General features: G+C 33.4%; 4 protein-coding genes across 12 annotated transcripts in view; 2 read left to right on the top strand and 2 right to left on the bottom strand.

The window, feature by feature from the left end:
- Window positions 1-222: 222 nt before the first annotated feature.
- LOC129795064 (uncharacterized) lies at window positions 223-3,669 on the top strand. 2 transcript variants are annotated; one of them, XM_055836093.1, is made up of 4 exons: window positions 259-410; window positions 659-790; window positions 966-1,047; window positions 1,455-3,669. In XM_055836093.1, exons 3-4 carry the CDS (start codon window positions 997-999, stop codon window positions 2,343-2,345), a joined length of 942 nt encoding a protein of 313 aa, XP_055692068.1. In that variant the 5' UTR covers window positions 259-410; window positions 659-790; window positions 966-996; the 3' UTR covers window positions 2,346-3,669. The 2 variants fall into 2 exon arrangements, with proteins under 2 accessions (XP_055692069.1, XP_055692068.1); XM_055836094.1 differs by lacking the exon at window positions 659-790 and having other exon boundaries at window positions 223-410.
- Window positions 3,670-4,070: 401 nt separating this feature from the next.
- Window positions 4,071-21,829, top strand: part of LOC129794978 (liprin-beta-1) — a 43,312-nt gene continuing 25,553 nt past the window's right edge. For 2 of the 8 annotated variants that reach the window (XM_055835946.1, XM_055835944.1), the window contains exons 1-2: window positions 4,071-4,520; window positions 13,100-13,263. In XM_055835946.1, the coding sequence (XP_055691921.1) occupies window positions 4,418-4,520; window positions 13,100-13,263 (267 nt within the window). In that variant the 5' untranslated portion in view covers window positions 4,071-4,417. Of the gene's footprint in view, window positions 4,521-5,441; window positions 5,810-11,105; window positions 11,462-13,099; window positions 13,264-21,829 lie in introns of those variants that run through there. The other 6 variants (XM_055835940.1, XM_055835947.1, XM_055835941.1 and 3 more) reach the window with 6 other exon arrangements.
- LOC129795035 (probable asparagine--tRNA ligase, mitochondrial) overlaps window positions 19,232-21,829 on the bottom strand; it is a 1,173,171-nt gene continuing 1,170,573 nt past the window's right edge. Inside the window, exon 3 of the mRNA XM_055836048.1 lies at window positions 19,232-19,267. The gene's annotated coding sequence lies outside the window, so the exon portion shown is untranslated. The remainder of the gene's footprint in view (window positions 19,268-21,829) is intronic.
- Window positions 19,232-21,829, bottom strand: part of LOC129795002 (sodium-dependent nutrient amino acid transporter 1-like) — an 899,230-nt gene continuing 896,632 nt past the window's right edge. The window contains exon 5 of the transcript XR_008751097.1: window positions 19,232-19,267. The gene's annotated coding sequence lies outside the window, so the exon portion shown is untranslated. The remainder of the gene's footprint in view (window positions 19,268-21,829) is intronic.

Here is a 21,829-nt window from a genome sequence, read left to right as displayed (position 1 = left end):
AAAATGGTCAGAAAAATAATGACTTGACGCCATACATGAGCTAAAAATATATTTATGAGAGTGGGGTAAACCTAACAAGGTTTTAAGGATTCTTCTCAACCCTCATCAAAAAGTCTTTCAACTTCCATGCAAATTTTTCGGGCACCTTCGTGCGTTCCGATGGCAGCCGATGAGACTCGAAATACCATTGCTGCACTGCTGGCTCTCATCAACCTCATCATTCTTTCTTTTCCGTCCTAACTCTCGTACAGAGAACACGTCTTTGTGCCTCTCTGGAGGTACAAGAAATATTTTATAAGTGAAACAGTATTAATTTTCGTTATTTTCAATGTAAAAGTAACTTTTCTTCATTTTAAATTTAAATTAAAAGTTTTCCGATGGTTTAATGAAGCGGTACAAATAAAAAATCGGTAAGTGTGGTTTGTTCGGCGTTTTTTGCAAATGGCTTGGCTACGCGCAAGATTTCTTTTTACCTCTAAACCCTCTGAAAAGTCTAAAAAATACTTTATTTATATTTTTCTGGTAAATTCTTTTTCTGTGGGAACTTTCAATGCGTTTTATCACGTTAAATCAATATTTAAGACCATAAAAAGAATTAAAATATGTTGGAATCAGTGTTGGTTATTAATATGGGACAACCTCATTTTATTGCTGAAAGGAAAATTTTCGAAAGAAATCATGCAGTGCTGACAACATTTCACTAACATAAACGATACGCAGCCACAATGGCGTCCCCTACTTTTCAAGCGACCGCAGCGTCTTTTCTTGTGCATAGAAAAACCCTGAAAAAGTAAATATTATTAATTTTTTTCGCTATCCAGTGATAAATAAGAAATACTCGAAGACTTTTCAAGTGAAATTTTTGTTAAAAATATGTTATTTTGGAAAATATGATTAAATATATGAAAGTGAGGTTATGGATGAAACATTTTTTTTCCTAATTCTGCCATTTTCTTTCTTTCTAGGGCGTGAAAAAGATTTCAAAATCTTTGAAAAATGTCTCGAGGAAGCCTTGAACTACGCAAGAAGCATTCCAAGCGGGAGCAGGTTAGTTTTTTTTCCTATATCTATGAAAAGTAATGAGTAAAAGGAGTCTATTCGATGTGACGCTAACCAATATCTGACTGTGATGATTTTTGTTGAATTTTCCTGGATAAGATTCTTTTAAAATTCTGCTTGTCTGTGATCTCTTAAATTCTTTCGATTGTGAACAGTAGGATATTTTGAGTGGGAAAAGGACGCGATTTCTCCTCAATTACATAACCTTTTTACTTTTTTTTGATGAATTTTTCGTCCGGAGGTGTTTGATAATAATAAATTTCGGGAGTGAAATTGCGAAAAATTGTAAAAACTTTTGAGGTTTTTGAATTTCAAATTGAAAAACGAAAAATATTAGCGTTCTCACGACTATTTGGCTGAAAAAAATTTTAAACAATAATTCGTTATTTTTTTAGATGTCGCCCTCTACCCCGCGCCCAACTTCGAGTACGCGGAGCGATACAGAATCAACTTCCGGCATCTTCTCAGACGCCGATGAATGCCAAAATAGTGTAGTGAGCTATAAGAGTGATGAAAATGCAAAAAAGTTTTACCGAGACTTGGAGGAGAAGCACAACTCACCACTTCCGGAATATATGAAGAATCTCCTATTTCTCAATGGCTTCACCTCTATGGATACATTTTCGACAATCACAGATGAAGATATGACGGCAATGGAGAGGATGTGTAAGCAAGAGATGCATAATTATTGCCCACACACACCGGATTTCTTCTCGTTTTTCTTCCAATGCATTGAGCACTTCAAAATTCCCCTGGGACATCGGAAACAACTTATGGGATTTATTGAGAAAATCAATGAACAAAAGATGGAGGAAAAGTTCGGGAAGAGGAAATTGATTGTTGATGTTGTAACACCGATGGAGCCAACAATTGTGAATGTAAAAGAAATTCCAATGGATGATCCACTCTTTCACAGCCAAAACTCATCTGATGGGGATTTTCCGGAAGGAGATGAATATCCGGAAATGTCAGCGAGAGTACGCCGGCAAATTGAGAGAAGTCTCTGCGACAGTAGTTACCTCTGCCAGGACCTCGAGATTTCTGTTAAATTGAACAATACAGATATCGAGGGCTCCGTTCAGTGTCCTATTTGTTCCTGTGGAATCAAACTTACGAGGGATAATAGACGAAAGGATAAAAATGGCATTGCACACCTTTCCGCCTCAAACTTCATCAGGCACGTCAAGAAGCACAACGAAGATGAGGAGCCGAGTGCCAAAAAGAAGAAGACCAAATCCAATCGCCCGTCATCTGTGGGCATCAAAAGTGAGGATGAGAATGAATAGCCGCAGTGGTGAGCCTTATATTTAGAGTCTTTTAAGTTTTATTTAAATTATATAGGTAAATTCTGTTAGCTGTTTTTGAATTAATGGTGCACCTACTAATTTGTTTTTATTAATTTCTTAAGTATTTAACAGAAAGGCAGAACGTTCCCAAGATTACAATTTTTGTTTATCGAAGCCTTGAGGTTGCTCATGGCGTGCATATTCTTTCTCTTATTAATTTTATCTTCCGACGACGGAAGTATTATTGGCGCGTACCTTGAAAGATACAGGAATAATACTTATCCTAAGTAATTTTTTCCTTTTATGATTTTATGTGAAAATTTTATTTATTATAAAGCCTTTTTTTAGGCGCGTACCTTGAAAGATACAGGAATAATACTTATTCCAAAAATTGGTTTGTCCAATATTTATTCGGATTTCTAACCGAACATAATTACATTAAATTCAGTCCAATTGAATTTAATATAAATATGTTAAGTTAGAAATCTGAATCAATATTGGACAAACCATTAAATTGATACTTTTAAGATTATATGTGTTAACCCAATGTGTTTTTAAAGTATTTTATAAAAACGGTTATACTTTGACTTTCTTATGTATAGTCCGTTTTCATAACGTTTGTTATGATTATGTCGAATAAATTGATGAATCGTAATTTCGAGTATAGAAATGTTTATCAATTTATTCTTAATTTTGTAGCAAAACACACTGATGTTGATTGCTATGATGGTTCTGAAGAATGGTTATTCTTCTTATTTTATGTGAAGCTTCTTGTCAGTCTTAAGAGGTCTAATTGCTTCTTATCGAGCCCTTTTATAGGCGCGTACCTTGAAAGATACAGGAATAATACTGACTCAAAAGTTAAGAAACGCCACTTCTTCCTTAATAGGACTATTTCTAACTCATTATAAGCGCGTACCTTGAAAGATACAGGAATAATACTTGTTACTTTTAGTGTTTATTCATGAATCAATTTCAATAATTATATTACAGGCGCGTACCTTGAAAGATACAGGAATAACACTTATAATTTTTTATCTATTCTAATACTAATAAATTACTAAAGTATCATTGGCGCGTACCTTGAAAGATACAGGAATAACACTTATTATTCTTATCTTAAGCAAAATATTTGGTTAAATTCGAAGTAGTGGGTGCACCAGAAATTTGAGAACAGTTTGGTTTTCATTAAAATTTAGAATTAGTAATAATTTAAAGATAAATTTTGTATAAAATGTACTTTTTTATTGTATAAGAAAAATCAGACTGTTAGAATTATAAAATTATATTAAGAATCGTTTAAATAAAAATTTTACAAAGAAATAAATAAATGGAATTATTTAATGTCTCAACGTGTCAGAATTTTTAATTTTTCAGCAATATTATTGGATTAAAAGGAACTCATTGTGGAAAGTAAGTAGTTAAAAAAAAATCTCAGAATTAAAAGGTCTGTTTGTTGGTAATCTTCAGTCGTGTTCGGCTATACAAATCTACACCGTTTAACCGATCGCGATGAAATTTGGCACAGAAACTCCTTATAACAGGCGGTTTCGGTGGCCGTTCTCTTTTTTCCCCCAAAGCCCCCCTTCATAGCGCCCCCATATAAATTTCACTGTTTTTTGACTACTTTTTGAAATTGGCGCCATTTTTGGTAAAGAAGAAGAAGAAAATCGTTATATCGTTATATTTTGAAACATACTTGGTATGTGAAACACACGTGAAACTGTTTCATACCCGCCTGTCATTTTCACGATTTGTTTTGTTCGCGTGTTTTGGGTTTTTTTTTGCATTTTTTCCTCTTTTCCTGATTTTCTTCCGCTTTTTGCTTAAGGAAAATTTTGAATGTGACTTTTTGAGAAGTTTCGGTGTGTTTCCTCATTGAATTTATGTGTAGATTTTGTGAAAATCAAGTGTTTTCATTGAGACATTCCACAGGTGTGTTAATTTTTCATTCATCGCGATGGCGGCTACTGATTTGTCATGAACGTTTTTAGTGTGAAAATCATTGTATTTTTGATAAGAAAGCGCACAAGACTGATTAAGAGTATACTTCTCAGAGGAAAGAAAGAAAAATGGGCAAGGTCACGGAGAATACATCTTCAAAACAACATCAAGATAGTTCAGGAGGTGGGAAGCTGGCATCTGCTCTCCAGCAAATGGATGGAATCATTTCCGGTAAGAAAATCTTTTCTTCTGTTGCTTTGCTAATCCGGATGAGTCTGAGAGATGTTTTCATATCACTTCCATTTTTGCTTCCTCTCAGCTTTCTCCCATGTCTTTTGTTTACATTTAATAGTGTTTTGAGGTAAATAATCACTCATAAAATGCACCCGGAGGAGTTAAATGTCAAATCTGGGACTCTAATTCAGGGAATTCCCTTAAAAAGGAAGAGGAGGAAATATTAATTTTACTTTATATTTTATTTTCTCTTTAATTAAAAAAATCTAAAAAAAAACGTCCAGAATTGCAGAGATTTCTTGAGCTAAAGACATTTTTACTGATTAGATAAAATTCCATGATAATCTTCCGTAATAAATTATTTATTACATGTCGAAAAGTCATACTCAGATCGAACTCAAACTTCGTATAAAGTATGTTTTAGATAAATGTCCAGGGCTTTAAAACTTCATAAAATAGCCGTTAGAGGCGCTAAATTCAAAATCTTAAGGAGTTTATTCATTTCTATATGAGAAAATAGTAGAGAATTTTCCAAACATTAACCATTTTTTACCTGAAACAGCTGGAAAAAGCCGGCATAAGATTACCTAAAAATTTAAACTGTGACGTCATTAACTGGTTTTAATATCGACAAAGCATAATAGTATTACTTTTATTTAAAATCGCATAGAATTGCCGTGATTTCCCAATATACAGGGGGGAGGATCTTAAGAGACATACATATATATTTATTCTAAACAAACAATCCAATTAGTCTTCTTATCATTGTGCTCTTATCAGTACCCCAGCTCATGTCCAATATTATCGCCTTTCTGCGCCACTTTTCTCTACAAATGAGAGAGCGTGAGAGAGTGGAAAGTGCTTGTGAGAGAGCCGAGAGCTTGTTGAACCTTCTAAAATCTTTGGGGGTTGTTATTCACTTGTGAGTTCCCATCCGTAGTGGTTGCGTGCTAAATCCCACGGTGAAATCCACCCCCGAGAGTGGATTTTAGCTGTGGTTTGTTAACGAAGAGTTAGTGAGAATATTTGGTGTTTTCCCATTCAGTACGACGTGACCAGTTTATTTAGAAGGGTTAATTTTCACGGAATTTTCCCCGGAATGTGAAAATGGACCAGCATTAACTCTACGCGCTCTTTCCGGTAGTTATTATGCCGTAAATAAGCTATCTTTCGATATAATGTGCCCATCCCGGTGAATTCAAATTGTGCGTGTGTACGAAGGGTTTTAATGTTCAGTGAAAAGTGAAGAATCCTCTTGTACGGCACAATCTTGGTTCGGCAGAGGAGTAAAAAAGGCATTTTTGCTCTTATATGTGCACCAATAATATTCCTTTAATCGTATCGAATTTGATATTCATCCCCCAATGGAAAGGCTCCATCCATACGCAAAAGCATATCAAATTACATCGTACATTCACACTTTATTATTACTGCCACATTGCTGACTGACTGAGTCTCAAAGGGGGTTGATTTTGAGCTCACGAAAAAGATTTTGAAGGAATTTTTATGATTTTATTTCGTGGAAGTAAAAACCACTCGGATTCACATGAGAACCTTATTGGAAAATGTTTTGGAATTGAATTATCTTTTATATGATTTATGATCTTTCATTGATAAAGCTTGGAATTTGAGGAATAAATAGTTGAATGTTTCCAAAAGATATATGAATGAGTTTTGGATTAAGATTTATTCGTATTAGAATTTTTGGTTTAATTGAGACCTGAGGAAAGAACAATATGCTCCCGAATTGTCATCTTTTTAATAAAATAATTAACGACAGGAGATGATGCTACAACAGAAAGTTTCTAATCAGGGGGGTGCATAAGTAGATATCGGATAGAATCGAATCCACTTACTCAATAAGTCAAACCCGAAGGTTAAGACTAGAAATACTCTGCTATCTAGATCTCGAATGTCTAAGGCTCAATGGATAAATCACTCAAGCTTGAATCCAAGGATCACTGCACTGGTTCTGACAAACAGTAGAAATTTGTAATAAAATTAGGGATGGTTAAATAATTTTGGATACTTTAGGACTTTCAAATACGATTTTCGAGTTTATTTTAAGACAAAAAATTAAAATTTACCTAATTCAGTATTTCTTTAATTTCAAAAATATATTTTTGTGATCAAAAAATTTAGTTGAATTTCCTAAATTTTGGCTATTTTGGTGCTGTAGAGCTTTCAGAATTACTTGACTATCCCTTATGATTTCCGATAGATCTCCTTTCTATCCCATTTTGGTCTCTGAGAATTTTTTTCTACTTAAGAATAAAAGTCAGTTAAAATTTGCCCTAAAATGCAGTTAATGACGTCACAGGCAGTGCTGTTTTTTATCTCCAAAAATGCATGAAACATTCCTGCTTCATGTTTCATCGCTGAGTTTTGACAAGATCTTTTTTTTAGCGTGGTACTATAATGTGAGTGATAGGGGTTACATAGTAGATTTACTAATGAACTAGGTGTGGGGGAAGTTTAAAATTGAAACTCGATATTGTATTTAACCCTTTCACGTCTACATGAAACAAACATGTGGTCTTTCAATCACGATATTAAATTTAATTAATGGTCTTAGAGGAGATATCTCCGTCAAATCGCCTCGTTTGGTCTCTTTTAAGTAAATATAACGCATACTTCTGTGGAAAACCAATTCGAGGGTTGGAAAATACACTATACTAAGTCGAGTTAGTATAGTATATTTTTAACGCATTTTTCGATTGTTTTTGATGTCCCTCATCTTCCCTCAAAAGGACAAATTCGAATATTTGTTCCCTACAAAGTTACAGCGAAAACTGTAAAAAAATTTACATAAGAAGCAATGTAAATCTCAAACTTCAAATCGCTCTCCCGAAAATCAACAAAAATGAGTTAGTATAGTATATTTTCCAACCCTCGAATTGATTTTAACTAAATTCAAGAAAATTTAATGTTTATCGATTGGTTCAGAGAAAGGGTTAATTAAACTTAAAGAGTATATTACAAAAAAAGAATCAATAAAATATTGAAAAAATGAGGATTAAATAGAAGGATCTTTTTGATATTTTTTTCCTTATTTATTGCAAAATATAGTCAGGATGTTAAACTAAAAATAAAAATAAATCAAAGCACCTTCCTTCTTGGTTACTATTTAACCCATTCAACCGAAAGGAAGTAGGTAGGTGAGGTCTCATATATTTCGATTCCACTTGCTTACCGAAGCAATAAAAGAGATGAATTTCCATAAAATTCCACTTTCTTCTTCACAATTGTATGCTATGTATAAAATTTGAACTGATACTGAATGCTACATACCTGTAGAATTCAGAATGGTGAACTCAAGAGTCCTTTTTTTGTGATTGTTTTGCAATGAAAGGAGGGACAACATTCTGACATTATGAGATTGTTTTTTATGTCTTCTTGGCCTAAATAATGGGAATTTCGATGAATTTTATTAGAGCTTTACGGAGCAAAATTTCTAAGACGTTTCCAGATGTTTTTTTGTTGTCTGTTTAATCATTATGAAGGAAGCCCTTCAATAAAGTCTCCTAGAATCCTACTTTAATATCCAGAGAGACCTAAATGGGGAGTTCAATTCTAATACAAGAAGAGGTATCAAATCCACCCTCTCTCACTCTGTTTTTGTTGCATTGATTGTATGTAATAATGTATTATATATAGAGCCGAAGCAGGTCAATGCTGTGAGGGTGAAAATAATGCTGCGAAGACAACAAGCGCATGCCGGAAAAGCATTGTATATAGAAGTATCATTGGACATGGGGAGACTTCATGTCACTCGGCTTAAGGGGAGGAGGTTGCACTCAAACCCCGCATATACTTGGAATCTTTCAATATCAGAGTAAACAAGGGAGATTTATACTGAAAAATATTCCACACAATCTCCCCATTATTCTTGGAGGAAATTGTAATAGAGTATGACTACATATATTTGTATTCAAAGAAGTTATATAGAGCGTAAGTAAATTATTTTCCTATAGGGTTTATTTGTTGAACATCTTCTCAAACGATCAAAATGTTCAACGCACTGTTAAGATTTAGGGACGATCCAACAGGTGGTTGTACGGTGGGCCATGTCTTCTACCGAAAAATGGGATTTTCTTTACTATTTTATTCAAATATTTACATTAGATTCTATTTTACAAATATATTCCTCGCACAAGAATAACATCAAGTTGAAGAATTTTCCATTCGTTCAAGAATTTATTAACATTTTATAATGGACCTTGTTTGTGTGTGGAGCGTTTGCTGCCCGACATACTTATCTTATCGCACACAGAGGGAATTGAAGTTAATTTGAGAATCACAGGTTTTGATGTCTCTTTTGCTACTCCTTCCATCGACCTTGCAAAATTTCAATGACTCACAAATGAGAATTTATGTAATTTTATATCTTTGACACTCTCTGTAATTTAATCCATGATTTTATGTCTTCATTCCTCGTCTATTTCACATTTCTTTCTATTTTCTATTTTGTTTGTAATTTACAAGGAAAGTGAATGACTTTGTTGAAAAAGTAAATTTGTACCGACAGATTTAATAAAGGAGGTTATCTAATTTTCTATTAGGAGTTTTTGACAATATTTTCTATGACTGGACGTTTCTTTCTTAACATTTGACGTTTCTTCGCCTAATGCCAAATGATTTTATTGTAAAGCTTGGCATTTCTTCTGAATTTGAAGTTTTTTTTAAATGATTTTAACACTTTTTTTCCTAACGTTTTACGTTTTCTTTTTTTAACAGAATATTTGATAGATTTCTTAAGTTTTACGTTTTTTATCGTTTGTCGCTCCTTAACGTTTAATGTTTCTTTCTATGAAACCTGGGTATGAATTCTCTAAGAGTGAAAAACTCCCGTGATAAACTCCTGAAGGCTCTAGCGCTTTAAAAGAAACGTGAAAACCGGGAAAATCTTACGAGAGTTTATCACGGATGCATTATTTTTCTTAGAGGATCATTCTTACGTGAAGTTTTCATCATTTTTTCCCTGCAGAAAGCCTTCGGGAGTTTATCATGAAAGTTTTTCACTATTAGAGAATACAGCCCCTGCAATCGGAACACGCGTGATATGGTAAAAAATTGAAAATAAAGATTTGGAAAACGCCAAACAGATTTACCATTTTCAAGCTGGCAAAATCCAGCAAACGTTTACTCAAAAAATGCAAAGAGAAACGTCATTATTGTGTTAAAAATAACTTCAAAAATCACCGATGAAACTTTAGGGCGAATGTTTCATATTTGTCCAAATTTTTAATTTTTTTTAAACTTTTGCAGTTCTTTAATTCTTGATAAAAGATCTGTGCATTTAATGATGTCTACCAGAAACCCTTAATTTCCATTTTAATCCCTATGCGGAATTAATTCAAGTATCATGTCAAAGGTGAAATGACTTCTAAATAGAATTCCTTCCATTTCTACATACTGTCGTGTATTCCTGCAACTTTGCTTTGTGCAATACGGTGGTAAATGAGGGAGTCTATATGGAAATCACTGTACTATATGTACCTAACTACTACTTCTCTAAATTATCGTCGTCCCCACAGTTTATGCACCACTTTTGCTTACACATCCGTTCGTTGGCCTTATCAGTGCGATGATGATACCTCCTTTCGTCAGGATGCATGCGCTCATCGATTTAAATGTCGCCGTTTTTTCGGTTTTCATGTGCATTTCATCCCTCTCGGGTATTGCTAACTCTCCAGGGTTGTCACAGGAAGGATTTGTTGGGCTTGGAGTTGTTACATGGTTGATGAACATTAAATGTTTCAAAATGCAAATGCTGTGTGGTTATTATTTTCATTTTCTTTTGCAATGATCTGTGGCTCTGGGAATTTGATTTATTTATTGCAAAATTATGTGGATTTATTTACTTACTTTTGTTGAAATATTTATGTAGTTGAGTGAATTCCAAAGGGGGAAATGTAGTTTAGTTAGGAGAAAAAGCAAGTCACAATCAATTGATACAAATATCAATTTCTTCTTATGTTTTCTCCCTCTTGTTTAATCTCTCACTAGCAACATGTTAACCACAAAGGAACATAGTATAACAGTCTATAAAATAACATGTAAGCGGGATGCTGCGGAAGGCGTGTGAAATGCAAAAGTCATCCTTATGTTATATACAAGTGCAGACTCAGAGTGAAACAATAAGAAGTAATCGATTTTTCCGATATTGCGCTCCTTTATGAGCAATTTCCACATTCTCAAAATGAGGCCATTCAATATATTGCGAAACATTTATTCATTAGGTTTTCATCATTTAATTTTATAATTACATTTTTGACTTTTTCTCACAGTAATTAGTTCTGAGGATCGATTCATTCAAAAAACTTTGAAATTTATTTTTTTTTAACTCAAAATGTTCTTGCGTAAGGTTTTGATAGTTGAGTGAAATTCACTAGTCAGACAGACTTAAGATTTTTCAAGAAAGACTTAAGTTTTCTTAAGAATGTTTTAAAGTCGAGAATTCATTTTTTAAGACAACTAAGCGAACAAAAAAAAAGGAATATTGTTGCAAAAGTCCTAATAAAACCTTATTGTGCTTGCTCACAATCATCGTGTCGTGTGTGTCTTTTTTTTCGTGAAAAGTGCTCTGTGGTGGCTCACAGTCCTCAGAGTTTAATGAATTTACACGAATACCTTTCGAAAAAAAAGTCTGAAATAATATCCTTCAGCAAATCAACGAAAAGTGAGTGGTATACAGGAGTGTGTTAGCAGCCCCAGGATATTCTATGAGCGTATTCTGGCATTTTTGCCACGAAAACCAACCAAAGTTGACTTACTGCGTACACTATTGGGACCAGTTGGATCACTGGGCGTTGTTGCTGTTCTTCTCATGACGCGCTGGTGGTGGTTCCGGGCATGCAACAATCCCAGTCCCCATGAGAACGGTAGCTTGCCCTCAGCCACAACAGCTGATGAGCTGAAGGGATCAACATCATCCTGTGAGTTGTTTTATGACACAAAAGGTTTTCAATGAAAATTATCCTCACCAATAAATAAGTTCGGTTTAGTTTGTTTCTTAAGCCAGATATTAGTTTTTTTTCTTCTAAATTTTGATACCCATAGGTGATCAAAATATATGCCAAAATATCATCTACAACTGAATTAAGCGCTGATTCAGTCTAATCATCTCAAAACCTTTAAAGATGGATCTTAAAAAATATAAACCTACAAGAAATAAAACGTAGACCACTCGAAACTTAGTTCGATCTTAAAAATATTTTACCTAGCCCAAAAAACTAAAGCTTGGCTTAAGAAAACTTAACCCTACGTAAAAACTTAGGCCTAGCTTTTAAATTACCCTTGAAAAATTTTGGTTCGGTCTAAAAAGTTTAAGCCTAGCTTAAGAAGCTTAGGCCCAGCTTCAAAACCTAATGTGTGGTGCAGGAAAATTTAAGCATAAAATAAGAGTTAATAGGCCTAGTTGGAAATAAAACTTGGACCTTAAATATTTCAGTGTGAACGTAAAAATTTAAGCCTAGCTACAAGACTTAGTCCAAGCCTAAAATCCTAAGGCTATGTTTTGGATACTTTAAGCCCAAAATACAAAAAAACCTAACTTAAAGAAAAACAAATATCTATATCTATTTCATAAAACTTAGGCATATGTGATTTAAAAAAATATTAGTTAAGGCTAAAAAATGCCTGGTTTAGGGAAACCGAAGTCTGGACTAAGAAATTAAATCTATCTTAAGAAACTTAAATTGGACTTTAAGCATAACTCAATAAAAGTTAGCTCGCTACCACTAGCTCAATAAAAGCTCATCGAATTAATGCCACGATTGAATTGATGAAAAGAGTGCTCACTGCTCCTATTAAAATCGCGTGTTGATGTCAAATAGAAAATTTAATTTCCTGCGATAATAATGTTGGTACGACGATTTTCTATGGGATTTTATTACAGTTTTTTAAGGGAAAGCCATATAATTCGTAAAGCGAAAACACCGTAGTGTGTAGTTAAGCATAAATTCCAACTAATTGTCAATATAAACATTAAATTCTATCTATTAATCCTGAAATTTCGCCCTAAATTTCCCTGTAAGCTAATTTACGTGCTCTCGAGGATTTTGTTTATGTATTACGGTGCGTGATTGAATCAGTAGCATAAATTCTTTTGATGCCACTGATGAGATTTACTTAATTACATGCATGGAGGTAATGTTAGTGCGGAATTTTCCGGGAAGCTTTTAATTCATTTTATCGATAAAATGACATTAAAAGTGATTATTATTTTTTTTATTTATCCTTTCTGTAATGTACTGCAACGAATGTATGCACAACACTGCATTTTATGTACACAATGCATCGCATAAAGGAACTTGGGGGGGAATAAAAGAAAAATAAATACAATTTATTTGTGAAAATACTATTTTCTCATGCAAATGCGCTTTGAATTTGTTTTTTTTACCATTAGTTTCTCTTGAACTTTGATAAGCTCAAATGGAAAGTTGAAGAGTCAATTTGATTTTGATTTATGATTTTCTCAATTCTCTGCAATTCACTTCCGGTATTAAATCCTTTTTATACTCAATGGAAAAAAAAATCTTGAAAAATTCTTTTTTTTTTCATTTCATCAAAAGGCGTTAACAACAGTCGATGCCCACCCGATGGTGTAACGAGCTCCAATGTCCTGAATGCTGCCCAAACACTATCAATATGCATTCAGCAGCTGGGAAATGGGACCCCAGCTCCAGATCCACTTACAGCTGGTATCATAAATACATGGCTCGAGACACACTTGCCGGTAAGTGATGGAAATCCTCTAAAAAATAAACAATTTTTGAAAAAATTTTATTTAATTTTAACTACAATTTTTAACATAAACAAAACGTTGAATGCCAGTGTTGAGGATTTTTTTTCCTTTTTTCCCTTTATTTTGTCTGGGATGTGGGGAATTTTTTTTTAATATAAGTACCTATATGAATTTTTAAATTTCTACATACTCATCTGGGAAATTCAAATGAATTCATGAAGGAGCGCCATTCATTTGGCAAGAATGTCGCTCCAACGCGTTCGTTTGAATTGCAAGATGCTACGCGAATACTAAGCAGATTGTGTCGGCCTCAATTGAGGCTTGTAAAATGGGTGGGGGAGGGTGCAGTAAGAGGGTGTTTGGTTGGTAAACTTTATGAATGAAAGAGATGGGGAGATTTAACGTGGGAAATTGCTAAAGACTAGAAAACCTTTGTTGATTTACGTTTATGGTTTTCTTTTAAGATTAAGAAAAAATAACATTTTAAAGAGTTTATTGGGATGACAAGGACCTAATCCCAAAAATCTTGAAAGCTTTGGGGAGAGCGGGGCAAAAAAAAGTCACTTAAGGATTTGGAAAAAGTCCAAAATATCATATTTCTTAGCTAGATAGAACTAAATGATCTATGAGAAAGAGTTGTAGGTAGGGTTACCACCTCTAGGGGTTTCACCCGAAGACTTCGGGTTTCGGGGTATGATCTCCGGGTCGCACGGTTTTAATTTTTTTTTGCTTTAATTTTCGGCAGTATTCAAAAACTAAAAAATCGGTAATTGAAAAAAGACTATGTAATTTAGGAATTTCGATTTTTTTTAGCTAAAGGAAAATCGTCTTAATCAGATCTCAGTTTTTCTAAACCAAAATTATCTTCTTTAAGCTAGACTACAGTTATCTTCAAACTAAGTTTAAGCTTTTAAAGTCAGTCCTAAGATTTTTAAGCTAAACCTTTGTTATAGACTAGACTTAAGTTTTTTTTAAGATCAGGCCGAATTCGTCTTAAAATTCTGACCTAAAGGAACTAAGGTTCGGCTTAAAAAGAATAGGCCTGACCTACATTTTTTGAGGTGTTTCACAACTTATTTTATGCTAAAAAACCGTACGCGAAAAAAGCGAAACTTATAAACAGAAACTGATTTAAATTTTTTAAAATAAAAATAATCTAAATAAAAGATCGACTTCATTTTTAGTACTACGGACATTTAAAAATTTAGGGTGGGGGGGGGGTTAGGTAAAATCTCCGGGTCAGAACAAGGGTGGTAACCCTAGTTGTAAGGCAAACAATGTTCTAAAGAAATGACCTATAACATTTCGCTTTATTTGTTTGGGAAATGTGATATATTGAGCTTTTTTTCAAACTCTTAAGTGATTTTTCTTGCCCCGCTCTCTCCTAAGCATAATATTCCCATTCCTTATGATCTAGTAGAATTTATAATCGTAACTATTTATAGTTTCCTCTGCGATATAATTATGGATTAAAGATTGATTGAATTCTACATGTCAGTCGCGAAAATTCCCACGATAAATTACTTCAAAGTTCCAGAAAGTTGTAAAAAAGATTATGTATAGTCCCAAATTTTCCTCTTCCACATGCTTTAACATTGACAAATATATCTAACAATTTTCCGAGAGATTTTCACGTGTTTTATTGGGCTGTGTCAATGTCCCTACCTAGGTATGCGTGTGTGTGTGTGTGTCTCCTTTTGCATATATGAAAATTCAGTGAACAGCAACAAAATAAATCACTTCCGCTCCTTTGGTATTCATGAGATATTAATTCAGGTGGAGTTACTACACCTCCCCCCCTCTACACTAATGCAAATTACCATTTATTTATGCGGAAGTCCTTTTGCGTGGAACTCAAGAAGATCTCTGTTTAATTTTTTTTTATTCCCTCCTCCACACAGGAGATTTTTTTCTTTACCTTCCTTTTGAGTAAATTGAGAAACTTTCTTCTAAGATTAATAAAAATCAAAGGGTGAATGGAAAAAAGGGGACTGCGGTTAAGAGTACGTAATCAGATGCCGTTGACCGGAAATCTTTACGTATTTAGTGTTAAATGTACCGAAGATTGGTCGCCCGGAAAAATCTTGAATTTTACGCATAAGTTTGCAATGCTAATTTGTGCTTAAACCAAGTTTGAGGCCTATTAGAGGACTGTAGAAAATTCAAACTGTCTTTTATGTGGGATTTCATGAAGACTACTCTATGTAATTTGCAAGTAGATGCGTAGATAAATTGTAGAGGAATTGTGATATTTTGCTAAATATTTTCCGCATTTTGCTTTTGTAAAGTATTTTGATGAAAACGGGTGAAATGTCATAGAATATGCGGGTATTGCTGGACAAAAAGGAGCAACAAACACTGCTTTGGGTTTAATGACGATGAGATAGTTTGAGTGTACAGAAGAGTGTCCTTTTGTACGGCGCTCTGTTGTCCAACGTTCTATGTGGGAGCAAATATCCCATCATAACAAGACTCACCGCGAAAGTCTCCCCGCACACACAGCAAAATATTTCCCAGGTCTTTTGTAAGCTAATGATATGGTGGTGTGAGACACTTCACAAGTAGAATCTTCCATCCAGGTGGTGGCTATGAAGAGAGGTACAAAAAAAAAGCCCTATGAGTGACAAGAATGAGCTTTTGTTCAACATTTGTGAATAATAAGAGGCCGGAGGTGAAACTTTAATATTCCATCAGGTATCGCACCAGCAGAGTGACAAGCTATTAACGGATGGAACGCGAGGGTTGATGAGGGGGTGAATGGTGTGGGCATGAGAGGGAGAAATCCAATTGACCGTATTTTGTGCCATTGACAATGTGTATGTCAGCAAAAATAATTAGAGATGCTGTGATGGAGATATTGATGCGCATCTCGCTTGTTTAATTGAATTTCGTTCGAAGAAATCGACAATTGAGCAAAAAAAGTGATGAAAATGTCATAAAAAAGTGTGATGTGAAAATTGTAAAGTGAGAGAAAATATGTAATAGAGAAAGGGAATTGATGAGATTTATAATTTCATCCTTGTGTCCCAAACAGATCCGTATTGTTGCTTCACCCACAAAATAAATCTGTGGTATTTTCACATGAATTCAAAGGGCAAGAAAAACCGGAGAAAATCTTTTTTTTCCTTCTTCTCTTCACATAAAAATACGAGCGAAATATTTAAATTTTTATGTGTTATGAAACAGTGAGATGGAAAATTGCTTAAATTCGCACAAAAAAGGAAGTCCTGTGTTGAGAAAGGAACGAGAAAAAAATAAACTAAACTTCCGTTTGTATTGCGCATCAAACAATAAAAAAGTTACAAAAATTCTTCACAAAGTTCCCCATTTGTGGGAGAATCCTTTTTTTTAAACATATAAATCTCGGGGATTCTTGGTGGGAAAATTCCCCAACGAAAGCAAAAATTATATGGTGGAAAAGTTAAAGGGTATATACAAGTGACACTTTTTCTCTGTTCCTTTTAAGTCTCTGTTTTATACTAAGGTCGTAAAAGACAGGGGCGTAGTCAGAGAGGGTGTTTGGGTGTTCTATACAGCTTCTAAAACTTCAGCAGGTTAAGAATTTTTTTAAAAGAAGGCTAAAGAAAGTATTTTCATGGTAAAATTTACAATAAAAAAATCAATTATAAAGCGTCTTGTTAACCCTTTCGCATTTTTTGGGTCATACGCTGACTCAAACATGAAACATTTTTTTTTCAATTATTTATGAATTTAATTGTTTCTTAAAGTTAGAAAAGCATCAAATTCACGCAAAAGAGGCCATAGAAGACGTTCTGACTGAGAAAAATTCTCTGAGAGCATTCATAGAATAAATATCGTAATAAAAGAGCGCATGTTTCAATGTTTTTATGTTTCACGTTTGACACGAAAGGGTTAATCCTTTCGCGTCCACGTGAAACATTGAAACAGCGGTCTTAATTAATATTGATATTAATTCAGAAGATGTTTTCAGAGGACTTTTCACAGTCAGAACGTCTTCTTTGGCCTCTTTTGTGTGCATTTGATGCATTTCTAACTTTGAATAACTATTAAATTTATAAAAATTTGGAAAAATAAAATGTTTCACGTTTGGATGAGCCTAAAAACGCGAAAGAGTTTTAACAAATTTTCTTTTTTAAGATGAAAATTTAGCCTTTTCCTGTTTTAGTATCATAAGAATAGGCTATAAAAGGGGTTTGGTAGGAAATACATACACTACCCGCGAAAAGTTTCCGGGCAAGGCTAAAATGGGATATTTTTGAAGGCAAAATTCAAATGGCTATATCTTCGGCTGTGGTTAACCGATTTTAAAAAATTTACCAGTTTTGGAAAGGTACATTTCTCACCTTTCCAAAACTGGTAAATTTTTTAAAATCGGTTAACCACAGCCGAAGATATAGCCATTTGAATTTTGCCTTCAAAAATATCCCATTTTAGCCTTGCCCGGAAACTTTTCGCGAGTAGTGTATATGAAAAAAAATTCTTTATTAGAGTAACAATATGATTTAAATGTTTCGAAACATCCTCTTTGTTTCACGATATTTTTTTTGCATCTTTTGAGAATTCTTTATCAGCTTTTCCAGATGATCAAAATGGAAAATGGAAAGATTCTTTGGCGATTTTTTTTTATCTGTTCATGATCCTGTGCAACATTAACTATTAATTGTTACTGTTGTTACTTGAAAGAGGAATTTTTCCATATATCAGTGAATAAACTCCTTTCAAAATTAATAAGCTTCATGGAAATTCCTTACACTACTTTGTAAAGAAAAACTCACAGCTCCTAAAAGTTTGGTTAGCTCAAGTACTCTGCGTTGATTTTCTACTGCTTTTTTCTACATTAAATATAAAACTAATGGACTTTTCTTTGATTTCCAAAACAACAAAAAAAAAAAACAAAGAAAAGTATTTCTTGAAAGGAAGACAATTTAACAAGTGTTGAATATAAATCATGAGACCAAAAATAGATTTCTTTTTCTTTTCATTTACACCCAACAATTGACTTACTTTTCTACGTACTATATTAAGGAAGAAATTTGTGTGGCATTTTCATTCCCTTTCTCTTTCTTTCCAACAGAGAAATTGCATGGACATGAGGGATTTCATGCAATATTTCAAGCTTTTCATATAACGTAAAGAAAAATCCCACAGGAGACACTACACTGAATAAATGTTGTGTCAAGGGAAAAAAAGATTTTCATCATGATGAAAAATATTTATTCTTGTTTTTTTCCCCTCAAAGGGACTCTGAATGCAGATTATATGCAATGAAGGGGGAAACCCAAAACATTTAGGAATGATGACACCTTAATTGCTGTTTCGTGCCAAATTAGGCATCTCTTCCGGGTGGGAAGTGGGGAAAAGAGTTTTGGGAAGCAACATGTTAAACAATCTGTGGAGAGAGAGATTTTTTTTATTGTTTATACAACATCCTCCCACATAATTAAACGCAGATGAGGAATGGTAATCCACAAATCTCTTTCTCTCCCATCCCAACAATCTTTTATTTTTATCCATAAAATATTCCAGTGTGTGTGTGTGTGTGGCTTTTGTGTAAAGTGAAATCCAACCCTCCGTATCAGCTTTTGGTTTAAACAGAAATGGAGGCCGCACAGAGGGACTTTAATGTGAAAGTTAAATGCAAAGAATTAAGTTGAATTTAAAAATGCGGTAAACATCTGAGGCATATAAGCAAAATCTTATTATATTAAATTTATAAATGAAAGAAAGAACGCCAACAGCTAACATTTGTTTAGGAAAGAAGAATTTCAATTTCAAAAAGAGACGATTTTTGCTAAAGAAATAAACGATTTTGCATAAATTTAGCTCATGAATGTTGACATATTTCTTTGTAAATCACAATCATTTCAATTCAATTCAGTTTCTGATGTAAAATCATTTCGTTTGACTTATTTATAGTATTTTTGGATGTTACTAATTAATGGCAAAAGGTCATGGTTTCATTTGGCATTACTTGAGAAAGCAGGTGGTATCAACGCAGAGTACTTTCCTTTCTCTACAAAAATCTCCATTAAACCATAAAATTCACACAAACTTCCTCATATCAAATTTTCTGTTTATTCAGGCGTCTCTCTCATCAAATTTTAGCACATACTCTCCCTTTCATTAACATTTTCTCTCCACACGGAAAATTTATGGTGGACTATACTCTTTTTTTTACATACATAGTTAACCAACCTATGTATGTATATAACAACCACAGGAAACATTACTCCTTCCGGCAGCTCGTGAATGTCCCCCCTTAATCAGCACCACCACTTTTTTTCACACATAGAAAATTAGGGTTAGAAAATTTAACCATAATATCACAAATGCTTGAAAAATAATTCGAATTAATCGCTTTAGTAAAGAAGAAGAAAGAAAGGGAGGAAATGAGTTAATTTTGCGAGAAAAAGCTACGCGGAATAAAAATTGAAATATTCATGAGAGAATTTTTTTTATCAGTTTTTCCATGCTTAATTCCCCTTTGGATATTTTAGTTTGCAAAATATAATTGGAATTGCAATTGATGCATCCCGAAATACCTTTCATATGGTATTCAATGATGAATTATTTGGGAAACTGTATGTGGGAAAGGACAGAGGTGAGAGGAAGAGAAATTTTGGAGAAGCTATTTGGGAGATAAATGGATAAATATTTTCACAGGAAAGGTATTTTAGGTACGAGGATGGGAATTCAATATAATTCAGTTGCAGGGAGGTTTGGGTGTCTGTCTAAGCACCCTTAAAGTTGACGATTTTCCGAATTTTTCTTTTCGGTGTCAAGAGTTTGTTTCCTAGATAAAAAATTAATTTAAAAAAAAAATAAAAATTGATTTTCAAATGTTAAAAATTTCAAATGTTATGAAATGTTAATCTTTGTAAAATTAGACTTGGAAAAGAAATGTTAAAAGTTGAAAAAAAAATATCGTTAAACTTTAGGCAAGAAACTTTTAACGTTAGAAAAAAACATTGAGCGTTTGCATAAACTTTGAATATTTTAGGAAAAAAAACAGTCAAACAAATGTCAAATGTTGGAAATGTCAAACGTTAAAGTAAACCCCAAATGTTAGAAAAGTGAAACGTCGTGAAAAAAAGAACGTCTAACGTTAGGATTGTACATATAAATTCTCAAAAGCTGCTTATACGAAAACAATCGTTAGTTTAGCAATAATCAGTCTCCAAAAACTCAGACTTCTAAGTCCTTTTTTAAATCCATTTTTAATGTCCTTAAAAAAATTATTCCTTAAAAAATTCCTTTAAAAATTTCTAAAAACAACCCCCTTGAATAGATTTCTGGCTACACTCATGATATACATAATTCACTATTTATATTAAGGCTGGGATTGTTCCATTCCGTAATAACTACTTTCCTGGGAAATTTTATCTCCAAAAATTTCCCAAATTATGCAGGAATTTTCCAAGATTAGTTTACACGAAAATTCAATTTATGGAAAAGGGGGAAAAATGTGCAAGAGTCCACAGAATTTTGCTAATTAACCCAAATTTGGTACACAGAGAGCGTGTTCATATGCTTGATATAAAAGGCATCGTTATTTTAATAAAGATAAAATGGCCTCAAACTATTATTAGATTTTCTTGTACATACAATGTTCGCACAGCGATATCCCCCGGAAAATTTACGTGAGGTGTATTTAGGCATATAAAATGCAAATGTAAAGTTTACACGAACACGATTGTGAAAGCTCACACAAAATTCAATGAATTTAGAGTGGCATTTAATTTTATTTGTGCACTAATAAAAATTAAATTGAATTTTTAAGAGAAGATTAAGCTATTTCAGCTGTGATTCTTAAAAAGAGAATAAAATTTTAACATAAAATTTAATGATGTTAGTTCGATCTGTTTGCTATTGACATGAAGAAATGTTCACAGTTTAATGTGTGATACCCTAACCCGATGAATGCCAAAATAGGGTTGTGGGTAACTCCCTCAGTAACCTCTGACACTCGGCCTCACAAGTACATTCTGGTTGCATGGTTATTGGTTAATTAAGAGCAGAAAGGAAAATTCATTTGTAAGCCATGTTTAAGATTATTAAGTCAGACTTAAATATTCTATAAGCTCACTTAAGTTCCTTAGTTTAGGATTGAAATCAAGCAAAATTTTTTAGAGTTAGGCCTAACTTTTTTAAGTTGGGCCAAAGTTTTTTAAGGTCAGACTTCAAGGATTTGATTAGGCTGTAGATGATTTTTGGGTATTTTTCATCAATTTTAGTGCGCAAAGACGATGAAAATATGAGACTGGTCACTTTCACACTTCTAAATTCTTCAAAAAATTATACAAAAATGCATTGGAATAATTCTTTTTGTAGGTAGTTTTGACAAAACGGTCGGTAATTTTGGTAAAAGTGTAAGTAAGATTAGTCAAATTGAAGATAATAAATAACTTTTTACATTTATTTTAGTAAATTATTTTTAGAACTGGGTTCTAGGATCGTTTAAAGGACATGAAAAAATTATTATTGAAAGGTGCATTTTTTTTATACCTCACCTAGAAATTATACAAAAATTTTGCGAAGGTTCCAAGCCTAGTACTCTGCGTCAATATGAGTTCTA

Source organism: Lutzomyia longipalpis, chromosome 4 (assembly GCF_024334085.1).
Source record: "Lutzomyia longipalpis isolate SR_M1_2022 chromosome 4, ASM2433408v1".
Lineage (NCBI taxonomy): Eukaryota > Metazoa > Arthropoda > Insecta > Diptera > Psychodidae > Lutzomyia > Lutzomyia longipalpis.
Note: the sequence above shows the minus strand (reverse complement) of the source record. Positions and strands in the feature narration are given on the sequence as shown.

What these genes read in the sequence shown, in the direction of transcription:
- LOC129795064 (XM_055836094.1), top strand. Translation starts at nt 997, where the DNA reads ATGTCTCGAGGAAGCCTTGAACTACGCAAGAAGCATTCCAAGCGGGAG. An exon ending in AGCATTCCAAGCGGGAGCAG is followed by an intron (nt 1,048 to 1,454) that starts GTTAGTTTTTTT and finishes TTATTTTTTTAG; the next exon opens with ATGTCGCCCTCTACCCCGCG.